The sequence below is a fragment of the Carassius auratus genome, chromosome 37 (assembly GCF_003368295.1).
Source record: "Carassius auratus strain Wakin chromosome 37, ASM336829v1, whole genome shotgun sequence".
Classification (NCBI taxonomy): Eukaryota; Metazoa; Chordata; class Actinopteri; order Cypriniformes; family Cyprinidae; genus Carassius; species Carassius auratus.
This window is the reverse complement of record NC_039279.1, coordinates 10,947,506-10,959,429: the sequence shown is the minus strand read 5'-3', so window position 1 is coordinate 10,959,429 and position 11,924 is coordinate 10,947,506. Positions and strand designations below refer to the sequence as shown.

The window sequence follows — 11,924 nt, the reverse complement described above, 5'->3', positions numbered from 1 at the left end:
GATATAATATCTTGGGCTTTTTATTTAAATGTTTTATTAATTTAAGATTTCATTACAAATTGAAAAAAATATATATATATAGCCTATATATGTGTATTTAATTACTCACACGATATTTTTTAATTATGATCTTGATATCCAGCTTTTCAAACTGGATTCAAACGCCAGAAAATATCTGACAGAATTATAATATTTGGAATGGTACAGTTTTTGAAAAGTCTATAAACAATGTGTCGTGCTGATGAGGCCTGTCTGACCCCACACCAAGTCGAAACAAGATGCTAACTTCTGCATAGCCCAGGCCTCAATTTACGTTTCATAATTTGTATTAAAATACAACAACAATTAAAATAAAAATTGGTTCCCTTTTTATTTAGAAATAAATTGTTCTGTGGGGTTCTTGGGCTGCTATGTTGTTTTCTTATATTGAAAATACTACTAATTCTTATTACATATAGGCCCACATTTTAAATGAAACTTTAATTGATATTTTGAGTGGATTCCATGTTTTGAAAAATAACATGCAACATTAATATGCCAATAATTTCATTATTTCTCTAGCACAGGTTTAATGTGACCTGGCCGCAGTCTCTCTTTTGAAGAATATTCGTTGTTTGTATAACGCACGGCTCAATGGTCGGTTCGTTTTACGCAAATACAAACGCAGCTCAAATATAAAATTAATGATGGCTACCTCTGAATATAAACAGCAAAACGATCATTTTAATATAATACGGTAGGTCTACAATAATAATAATTATTATTATTAAATATCTGGGATTACATTCAGTTTATTTAGACCTATAAATTTGCATTTAATTTAAGGGGAAACCCCTTAAAATGAGGACTAGTCTTTCACTAGAATGCCAACTTTGAATTTTCAGGTTGTTATAGCTTGATATCATTGGTTTGAAATTATATATATATATATATATATATATATATATATATATATATATATATATATATATATATATATATATATATATATGAAATTTTTATGATGCTTTTATGTTCATCTTTTTATATCAACAAATTTACATTTAGCAGAAATGCATCAAAAATATCATATCAACTTCAAATTACTGGACACACTAGTAAATTATACACCCAATTTATAGACCATGAGTGCACAGAGGAAAGCTCCTCTTCAAATATCTTCAAATATTTAATTTCAGTCAATGAATATCCTTTAGACTGAAGACAGTCAAAAGCTCTGAAAGAAAGGTATAGGCTACCATAATTAAGAGGCATCTGGCACTTGCTGTCCATAAACGACGAGACAGAGATTGAGACCAGACTGCTCGGGAATCCAACCAGAGTAATAAAAGCCTGTAAACTGCCTACATGAAACGAAGTGCTCATATTGAACTTTTGGCTTGGGGTCAAATGGTTCTGCTCGGCACGTTGTTGTCAATATGTGATGCGTAAATAAAACAGTAGCCTATACAGGATATGTCCGATATTTTTTTATATAACATTATTGCTTATGCTTGTAGTGGCTTGAAGCATAACTCATCATTATCATTTTAGGTAGGCTACTATAATATCGCCAGAACAAGATGCTTGAAACAGCTTTAATACTTTTTTACCAGGTGACGTCGACCACCCATGTTTATCGCAATGCATCTCTCATGAGAGAATATAAAAGATCGTTTTGTAAAATTTCCTTTTTTAATATTTGGGATTTTTATGTGATTGATACAATCTACGTCACTGTATATTTTATATGAATCATTTACAATTCTTATGTGATTTGTTTACAATTTACTTTTTTTATTATTAGGTTACATGAATCATTTACAATTTACAGGATTACAGATTAAATACTAATTCCATATAAAAAAGCCTACATTATAGGCCATATACGTGTGCAATCGAGGCTTTTATGTTGGTTTACTTTGGTTGTAAAGTGACAATAATTTGGGTGCTTGTGTTCTCGAAAAAAGACAACATCAAAAAAATCTTTCAAGACAATACAGTGAAAGAGGAAAAAAGAACAAAGACGAAGGGATTGTTTTCTTCATTTTTATTGTGGCTTCTTTCAGGAACCACTTCCAGTCAAAGACAATAGAAAATACAATAGAATAGTGCTTCACGGAACTGCAATATCAAATATTTACACAGAATTTTCATTATAATTTTTTTTTTAAGAATATCATTGTGCGTTTGAACCATCCCATCTCAGGAAAGCATAACGCATACACCAAAAACATGATTGACGCAATGACCCATACATTAGGTAGTTTAATTGAAGATCTGTAAACCTGAATAATATTTTTTGAACAGCAATTAACAATCACAAAAAGTGCATTTTCTTACAAATACAGTAATGCACTGTCTAATGATGATTCCTCACTCCATCTGATAGGCTATAACAGAGTTACTGAAGAGAATATATCTTGGATTGTGACTCCCACGGATAGGAAACAGACGCCATGCAGACCACACAGCCTTCGCCTCATATGCCCTCTCTGCACCAGTAACCTCAAGAGTAATCGAGGACAAACGCACCAGTGGAACCTTACAAAACTGAGATTTATTCATCAAATCATATTAAGCTGAAATAATCAACGTTTGAAAACAGAAATGCCTTATAAGTTTGTATTAGATTGAATATATGATTAGTTTTGTATTCTCCCCTTGCGTGTCGACAGACGTTCTTGAGAACCTCAGACTTTTCTATAAATTGCAGCGGATCGATTGCAGTGATGGGATAGTCCACAGACTATTTAGGATTACTGGAAGTCTCCGAGTCCTCTTCTCCTGATGTGTGTTTTTCTGACGCCTGGCTCACCTCTTGCTCCTCTCTCTCGATTTGCTCTTGTTCCGCTTTGCTGCTGGGAAACTTGTCTTTGTTGTGTTCTTTTTTCCACTTCATGCGTCTGTTCTGAAACCAGATCTTCACCTGCCTCTCAGTGAGGGCCAGTGCGTGAGACACCTCGATGCGGCGCTTGCGGGTCAGGTAAGGGTTGAACAGGAACTCCTTCTCCAGCTCCAGCGTCTGGTAGCGGCTGTAGGTCTGCCTGCCCCTTCTCCGGCCGGTAGCTGAGGGGACAAAAGTGTTTGATTTCTCATATATATCGACCTGTGTAAATAAAATAAAGTCATAAAGCCCTCACAGCTTCTAGTCATTGGCATTAAACAAAGTGTAGGCTACACGGAGCAACCAGGATTTTTTTTTTAAAGGGGTGCTAATTCCTCAGTAGGTGCCATAAAGCGATTAATTGGGGGCCCTTCATTGTCTATAGAGTTTTATGTGGGACTAACAGATGTGTTTCTCTTCACTCATCTCACCTTGTGGTCTCATCCACGGGAAGAGCTGCGCTGTGCACTGTTCTGCACTTTCCAAACCATCCCTGATACTGTTGACTTTTAAATTGCAATCCCCAAACTGCGTAAAATCCGCATCTGGAGCACTGAAGAGCGCCTGTCTCTGTAAACCGTCCTGGCCCAAGATGTTTCCCGTGGCATCGCCAGGGTAAGCTACCGCGCACGGGTTCTGTTGGTAGGACGCATGGGAGAAGGAGGATGTACCGTGGTGGTAGAAATCCGGGAACTGAGCCGCGTGCTGAAACGCAGATCCTGAGTTGTGACCGTACAGCACAGACGATCTGCCTCCAAGATCCGGCGTGCACCCTGAGCAGTCATAGTAGTTGGAGCGCAGAGAATCGCCTCCTTTAAATTTACTGAAGAGGGAATTGACGAAGTAAGAACTCATCGCCTGCAAGATCAACTCCCCGAAGAAGGAACTTTGACAACTATTGTGATCAAGCAGTCTCTTGATGAATGATGTTAATTGAGCAAACGCAGGCCTGTTGTTACAATAAAAATGAATTCATCCGGGTGGAAATTATATGCTTACAAATGTCGTAAATATTCATGCAGACAAATGTATCCGTAGCTGCACCCACATGGCTCCTTAGTGATGGTCCCCAAGCAATAAATAGTTTTCCGTTTTTACTCTCTTTGATAGTGAGTTGCATATGGGCGTAAGTTATTGATTCCTTATATCATTGGATGGGCTCGACATCTCCAAACAGACAAAGCACGAGCTTGCGATAGGAAGAGCAGGAGAGAGTGAAAAGGAGAGATGAAAAAGGGGAGAGAGGGAGCTCTTGGGGAGGTAGAGGGGGAGGCGGAGTAGGAGTGTTACATTGGGAAACCGTTTCAGTGCCAGCCAAGAGTACACGACAAACCAAATGCTTCCAGTGGGCAAACAAAATAGATTTATTCAGGTTAATCGTATGATGAAATAGACCATTTGTCATCACAGTCATGTTTATGGTTTGATGATTAAGATATTCGTCTGTCCAGGTCTAATGCAATGTATAGGCTACTGAAATTATAGACTGCTTCATTTAGAAAACGTCATCAAGTGTCTAAGTGTGTAGAGAAGCTAAGCTTAAGAGGAGGTCCTTTTAATATTTGAAAATTTATGTAATTGTTTCACAAGTTTTCACTCACTATTTATATTCAAATATTTTTGTAAAACGAGTAAAGTGTGTAACTTCTCTTCAGGTCAGACTGGGATGTCCTGACTAGAGTAACACCGCCATCGTGTGGTAAACATTGTAAGTCCGATTTATTCAAGGATGACAAAGAATCTGCGCGGCTAGAACAGGACAATACTACTCTTAACGAATCCAAGAGCACAGAAACATCCAGCCAACAATATTTTTTGCTTTTAAATGTAATTATTTCTTGGACTATCGAAAAACAAAAGATAGTTCGATTGTAAGCAACTTTGGGTGTTTTTTTCCGCTCTGTCTGTTTGCACCATGAGGAACGGAGTAATTTTCTGGAGAAAATAAGAAAGCAAACAAGGCATTGTTGAACAGCTGTAAGTTTTTTTTCAATACCACATTTGCTTTAATTTTCTGCATTTACTTTACGAGCAGAGGAACAAGTAATTAGATTTACTGCCTTCATTTTCTGCACTATCAAGCCACGGGAAATTAAGCGTAGGCCTCCTCGGTTCCAAACACAGCCCCCCTCTGCATTTACCCCGCTTTACTCTGTAAAACAACCACTTATTATGATGATGATGATTAGGCTATTGTTGTTAAATAACCTGTTAAATAATATATATTTCTTAATATTCTTCAATATATTCATATTCTTTAATAACAATACTACTAATAATAATTTAATTGCAAAAGTATAAATTAACGGGTGTTTTTATATAATTAGCTATAGTAGCCTAATAGTCTTTTGATGCGTATATCAGATTACACTTCTAATATAAAATAATATCTGGTATGTGGGTCATTGAAATCTAATAACATTTTTTATAATTTAAAAAAGCACTTAACTGTTAATATCTGAATTATTTAAAACTTACGTCATACAGGGCAAAACATTTGAATTTAAATATTTAAAAAATAATTGTAAACTAATTCTGAAATGTTACCAAACTATTTACGAGTGTTCATCGATCAAATTAAATTACACCGATTTCTGCAAACAGGTATATATAATAATAATAATAATAATAATAATAATAATAATTATTATTATTATTATTATTATTATTATTGTATAATTTTTTGATGCACTGTCCCCTGTCCGTGGAGGGTGTGATGTTAAAAACAAACCACCTTTGACCCTTACCCATAATTCTGTATGACTGCCCTCTTAATATGCAAGTATATTTATGATGATTTAAATTCAACATGACTGTCAAATTGTACTCTAGCTCTGTACTTATACAGATATTCACAGTCATATTCTACTGCAATATGTAAACTTTTCAAAATCCATTAATTTAGAGAAAAATACAATATTTTAGTTTTTAATAATAATTTTTTTTTTAATACTATACAAACGTTTTTACCAAATCCCCCCTACGTTTGATAATGTTCTCGGGAAACATGTAGTGGAGATTAAGTACAATTTGTCTGGTAAACGTCCTTTTTCTTCATTTTTGTATTCATTAACAAAATCTATCAAATCAGCACAGAACAAAACAAAGGAATAGTAAACTAAAAAGTGTCAGGATTAGGATAGTTCTCCCTTGAAGTGTTAGGATTTGAATGCTAGAAATAATAAACAAAATACTATAAAAACTTCTATTTAAATGTTTATTTATATTATCTAGGTTTGATGAAGTCAAATAGCTTACAAAGGCTGTGTTAAAAAGCAGATTCACATTAATTTATATCAAAATCATTAATGTATGGCTTCTTTCAAACTAAGAGTGTGCAGTAATAAAAAACATTAAGGGTTAGAACAGGCAACTGTCCACTGCATTGCCAAAATTCACTTACTGACTAAATGCAAGTTGACAATACGGAGAAATGGCTTTCTATTAAGAATTAATTTTCACATTTTCGGTATAGACAGTTGAATGCAGACCTTCTCACCTACTAATTCTGATTTATTTCCGACATTTGAACACCTTCCTTAGTTTGTTTTCTCCATACTAATGTTATTGAATTACTTGTTTATGTTGAGCTTGTACACATCCTGGGTCAGTGGCTGTGCTCCTGCGGGGGGACTCTGCAAGGGGTTCTTCGAAGGGCATGGGAGAGGTGTGGCCTTGGGACAAGAGGAGCAGGGAAAAAATGACATAGAGAGATTTGGGGCCACGGAACATTGTGGCACACTGTGTTCACCCTAGAACGTAGGGAGGCACTCCTAGCATTGACCCTCTCGCTCTCGACTCAGCCAAAGAGGAACTCATGCTGCCCAGATGCTAAGCGAAAGACCCATTTACTGTAAGCAGAGAAAGAAGAGATGTGTAACTTCTGGTTTAATGATATGGGAGTAAAAGAGAACTATTCAAACAGTTCATCACTTGTCAAAGGTATCCGTTGAGCACTAGTAGCCTGCAGATGACTGCCGCTCTGCATTTAATGCTACCATCTCTTCCACCCCACAGTGTTTCACACCTCCCAGTTCAGTCTGAACTGGCTGGAGCAGACGTGTTCTAGAGAGGGCCACAGCTTTCAGTTTTGCAGTGGCTGGGAATGTATACACTGCAGGCAGGGCTTCGCTTTTGTAGACACCTTCTGTTGCATCATAGTGCAGAAGTTCTTCTGCCTCCAAGAAATTTCTGCAATGGAGTCCAACTGGATAGAGAAAGTATATTAAGGCAGTTTGGAATATTGTTTGGTAAGAAAGGAGAATTTACTTACTTTTTTTCCTGCAGACCACAAAATCAGTCTTAAGTTGCTGGGGTATATTTTTAGCAATAGCCAAAACATTGTATGGGCCGAAATTATCAATTTCTCTTTTATGCCAAAAATCATTAGGTTATTAAGTAAAGAACACGTTCAATTAAGATATTTTGTACTTTTCCTACTGTAAATAAATAAAAACTTAATTTTTGTTTAGTAATTTGCATTGCTAAGAATTAATTTGGACAACTTTAAAGGCGATTTTCTCAATTTTTCGAATTTTTTTTTTTTTGGCACACTCAGATTCCAGATTTTCAAATAGTTGTATCTCAGCCAAATATTGTCTGATCCTAATAAACCATGCATCATGCTTTCAGATGATGTATAAATCTCAAATTCGAAAAATTTACACTTAAGATTGGTTTTGTGGTCCAGGGTCACATATTTGCTGATCGAAACAAAGTTAAAAACTTAAATGGAAATTAAACATTTTTATTAAAATAATGATGTGTAAATAGTAAAATGGCCAATGAACTAAAACAAAAAACAAAGCTTAATAGAAATATGTATTTTAAAAAAAAGGAAAGCTGGTGTGTTTGCGTGAGTGGTTGATAAGTTTGGTAAGATGATTGACACTTTGAAGTAGCTGGCACACCTGGTTCAACACAAGTTCAGCAGCAGAGTCTTTTGCTGGTCAAGTTCATTGACTCTCTCTGCCTCCTCTTCCTCTATTAAATCAAGAGCAACAGGTGTCTCTCCCTTCAAGGTGGTCTGATCCAGCGTAGTTGGTAGCTAAAGAAACGGATCACACCAAATGGAATTCTTTAGTTATTCATGAGTTCAAATATAGACACCAGGGTCCCTCTAGTGGTAGGTCAAAGGAACTGAATGTTTAGTCCACCAATGAAACTTGCAAAACACAATGCAAACAATTATTATAATTGCACATATAAAGATGAAAAATAATGACTCAGCGAGGGCTGAAGTTTTCTTTGGAGGCTGCAGTCTCCCAGAAGAGTGAGCTGCTGTGTTAAAAATACTATTCATATTTCTCCCCTCCTTCCCGAGGGAAAATCCGCCGGAATCCACCCATATGTTTTGCTTTATATTTCTCCATCCGCTCCACACTAGCAGCCTGTGACTGACGAATATCCTCATTCCTTTTGAAGCGAAACACACATGGAAGTTCATGTAGTAATGTAGGTTACTGAATAAAACTAGTATGGAGGCCCACTTCTGCAGCGACAAAAAGGGTAATTGTGACTTTTTTTTTTATCTCACAATATTTAGTTTAAACCTCACAATTTTGAGTTAACATATTGCAATGTAGATGCTTTTCTCATAATTGTGTTAAACAATAATATACAATATATAAGCAACTTGGACATTGTCTTGAAATTCTGAATGTACAGCTCACTGTTCTGTACCAGTTCTTGAAAGAATTCTGACAGATAGACTGATACTTTGATACATGAAAACAGGCACCCGTTTAAAGACATATAAACTATTGCGAGAAAACAATATTCTGAGAAAAAAAAGTCCTTAATTATAAGACCTGAATTTATAATTCAAATCCTCTGTAAGATTGGATTACGAGTTGAAAACTGCATGATGAAAAAGTTAGAAACTTGCTAGAAATAAATTCAGAATTGTGTTATAAACCAGTAATTTTGTGGGAAAAGTCAGTTATTACTTTTTTTTTGTTCTGTGGTGGAAATTGGCTGCCATAAACCTTTCAAATATGTGCAGCTGTTTTTGTGTTACCTGCCCTATCTAGAGCGGTTCTCCTGGAGTCTCTCCTTTACCTGGCACTTCTCCTCCAATGTGATCTTCCTTTGGTCACAGGCCCTGCAGGTTAATCAGAGCCAAAGTGTCATACAGCAAGATGTCCTTCACCTCCCTGTCTAAACAGGAGTCTGTGGTGAATCTGGGCAAATGGTTGACCAAAAGCCAGAGTTTAAAATGTTGCATACAGCTAGAATGAAAGCAATTCACATAGCTTTTGTTGCATCAAAAAGTCACAAAAATGGTCTAAAATACTTTATACAAATTATACTTCATAAGACCAATAAAAAAAACAAAAACATTTTTAGTGAATTGTTGGCTTCTGCAAAGTATGTTCATTTACTGTACATGTACTCAATAATTGGTAGGGGCTCATTTTGCTTTAATTACTGCCTCAATTCAGCGTGGCATGGAGGTGATCAGTTTGTGGAACTGCTGAGAAGGTATGAAAGCCCAGGTTTCTTTGACAGTGGCCTTCAGCTCATCTGCATTTGTGGGTCTCTTGTTTCTCATTTTCCTCTTCACAATACGCCATAGATTCTCTATGGGGTTCAGGTGAGTTTGCTGGCCAGTCAAACACACCAACACCATGGTTATTTAACCAATTTTTGGTGCTTTGGGCAGTGTGGGCAGGTGCCAAATCCTGCTGGAAAATGAAATCAGCATCTTCAAAAAGCTGGTCAGCAGAAGGAAGCATGAAGTGCTCCAAAATTTCCTGGTAAACGGGTGCAGTGACTTTGGTTTTCAAAAAAAACACAATGGACCGACACCAGCAGACATTGCACCCCAAATCATCACAGACTGTGGAAACTTAACACTGGACTTCAAGCAACTTGCGCTAACTTCTCCACCCTTCCTCCAGACTCTAGGATCTTGGTTTCCAAATGATATACAAAACTTGCTCTCATCTAAAAAGAGGACCTTGGACCACTGGGCAACAGTCCAGTTCTTCTTCTCCTTAGCCCAGGTAAGACGCCACTGACGTTGTCTGTGGTTCAGGAGTGGCTTAACAAGAGAAATACGACAACTGTAGCCAACTGTTGACACATCTGTATGCCTTGACCCGAGCATCAGTTCATTCCTTGTGAAGTTCACACAAATTCTTGAATCTATTTTGCTTGACAATCCTCATAAGGCTGAAGTTCTCTCAGTTGGTTTTACATATTTTTCTTCCACTTTTTCCTTCCACTCAACTTTCTGCTAACATGCTTGGATACAGCACTCTGTGAAAAGCCAGCTTCTTTGGCAATTAATGTTTGTGGTTTACCCTCCTTGTGAAGGGTGTCAATGATTGTCTTCTGGACAACTGTCAGATCAGCAGTCTTCCCCATGATTCCCCATTGTGTAGCCTAGTGAACCAAACTGAGAGAACATTTTGAAGGCTCAGGAAACCTTTGCAGGTGTTTTGAGTTGATTAGCTGATTGGCATGTCACCATATTCTTATTTGTTGAGATTGGTGGGTTTTTGATAAATGTGAGCCAAAATCATCACAATTAAAATAACCAAAGACTTAAATTACTTCTGTCGGTTTGCATTGAATTTATTTAATACACGTGTTTCACAATTTGAGTTGAATTACTGAAATAAATGAACTTTTCCATGACATTCTAATTTATTGAGATGCAGCTTAGTTAAGTGCATGCAAACATCCATGAAAGAATCAAATCAACCGCTGGATTTAAGTCAACATTTCAATACAAGCAATTTTTGTAGATTAATTTTCTGTTTTAAGAAATATTAATAACTACTAAAGTGCAACTGTTGCAAGTCTGTATATTTACTGTTTTTAGAGCCCCTCACCATATTGTTGCCAGTGGGCTCAGTATTGAGTGGTGCAGAAACAGACTAGTCCATGACTGAACTCGAATCAACTCACTGAGTGGAGGCACCACGTGCAAGGAAAGATGTTGTACTCCTTCAGGAAGAGTTTCAGCATACGGTTCATATTTCGTGCGAGCAAGTCCTTCCTGCAGATTTCATTTATGCCAGTAAAATGGTTGATTTTCTGTGAGGGGGAAATTTAGGCATTTTGTAAACCAAGGGGAACGAGTGACACTGAAAAGAACATTAAATAAGAGAAGAATGATTTTTTGGAATTTTCTGTGTGAGTGTCACTTCCCCAGCCTTCTCCCTCCACCCCTGCATCAGGCTCACACCTGCTGGTGTCCCCATTCTGAGAACAAACATAAAAGATGAGGACTGAGCGAAGCCTGAGAAACTTCTAGATTTAGCAAAACACCCGTTTAAGAACTTATGAGCTGAAAGACCTAACAACGCAATGTAATGTGACATCTCCAATGTGAAACTTATTCAACCCTATCTGTATTGCATGCATGTAACGGCCAAGACGCTTAGCATCATATTTCTGTCCCCATTTCTCTCCACAGATGAGTACCCCATCTGTCAACAACATGATTGAGGTTGTCACTTAATACTTCAACAAACCTATATTTTAAGCAATTAACCATTTCAATGGGTCAAATAATTTGATGCCATTGATATAGACTTGACTTGATATATAAAAAGAATAGGCACACATCACTGAGGTCCAACTCATGTTATAGGTGTTTCTATAAGTGGCAGTTAGGTGAGGGAACGAGAGTAAGACTTCTGATGTAACGGTATTCTGATCTAGTTCATCCTTTCATCCTCCCTACTGCGAGCTGTCCACACTGAAACCTACTGTGACACTGAATTAACACTCACACAGTAATTCTAGAGTAACTAAAGCACTTTAAAACCATAGGTATTTCGGGAATTTTAATTCTTTAAATAATTAATAACAACACCTTAATGATCTAAAAAAAACTACCTTTTTGCAATGTTGCAATCCAGGATAAATCAAAATAATAGCGCACTTGATTTCCTCGAGTTGTCAGTCAGTGCACAACTTTTTTTTTTTCATGCTTGCAAATGTTACCAAGTGCTCTGAAAATGACCCCACCCCCCCCTTTTTTTCAAATAATCAATCATGTGCGAGTTTTGTTGACATAGGTTGAACTGTTACCATATTTCAT

General features: G+C 36.8%; 1 protein-coding gene and 1 pseudogene across 1 annotated transcript; both read right to left on the bottom strand.

Annotated features, from left to right (window-relative positions):
* Nucleotides 1-2,014: 2,014 nt before the first annotated feature.
* On the bottom strand, nt 2,015-4,219 carry LOC113056176 (homeobox protein Hox-B8b-like). Its single transcript, XM_026222749.1, has 2 exons — nt 3,298-4,219; nt 2,015-3,048 (listed from the first exon to the last, which is right to left on the bottom strand). Exons 1-2 carry the CDS (start codon nt 3,719-3,721, stop codon nt 2,729-2,731), a joined length of 744 nt encoding a protein of 247 aa, XP_026078534.1. The 5' UTR covers nt 3,722-4,219; the 3' UTR covers nt 2,015-2,728.
* Nucleotides 4,220-6,462: 2,243 nt separating this feature from the next.
* On the bottom strand, nt 6,463-10,852 carry LOC113056498 (tubulin polyglutamylase ttll6-like; annotated as a pseudogene).
* Between the last annotated feature and the right edge of the window lie 1,072 nt (nt 10,853-11,924).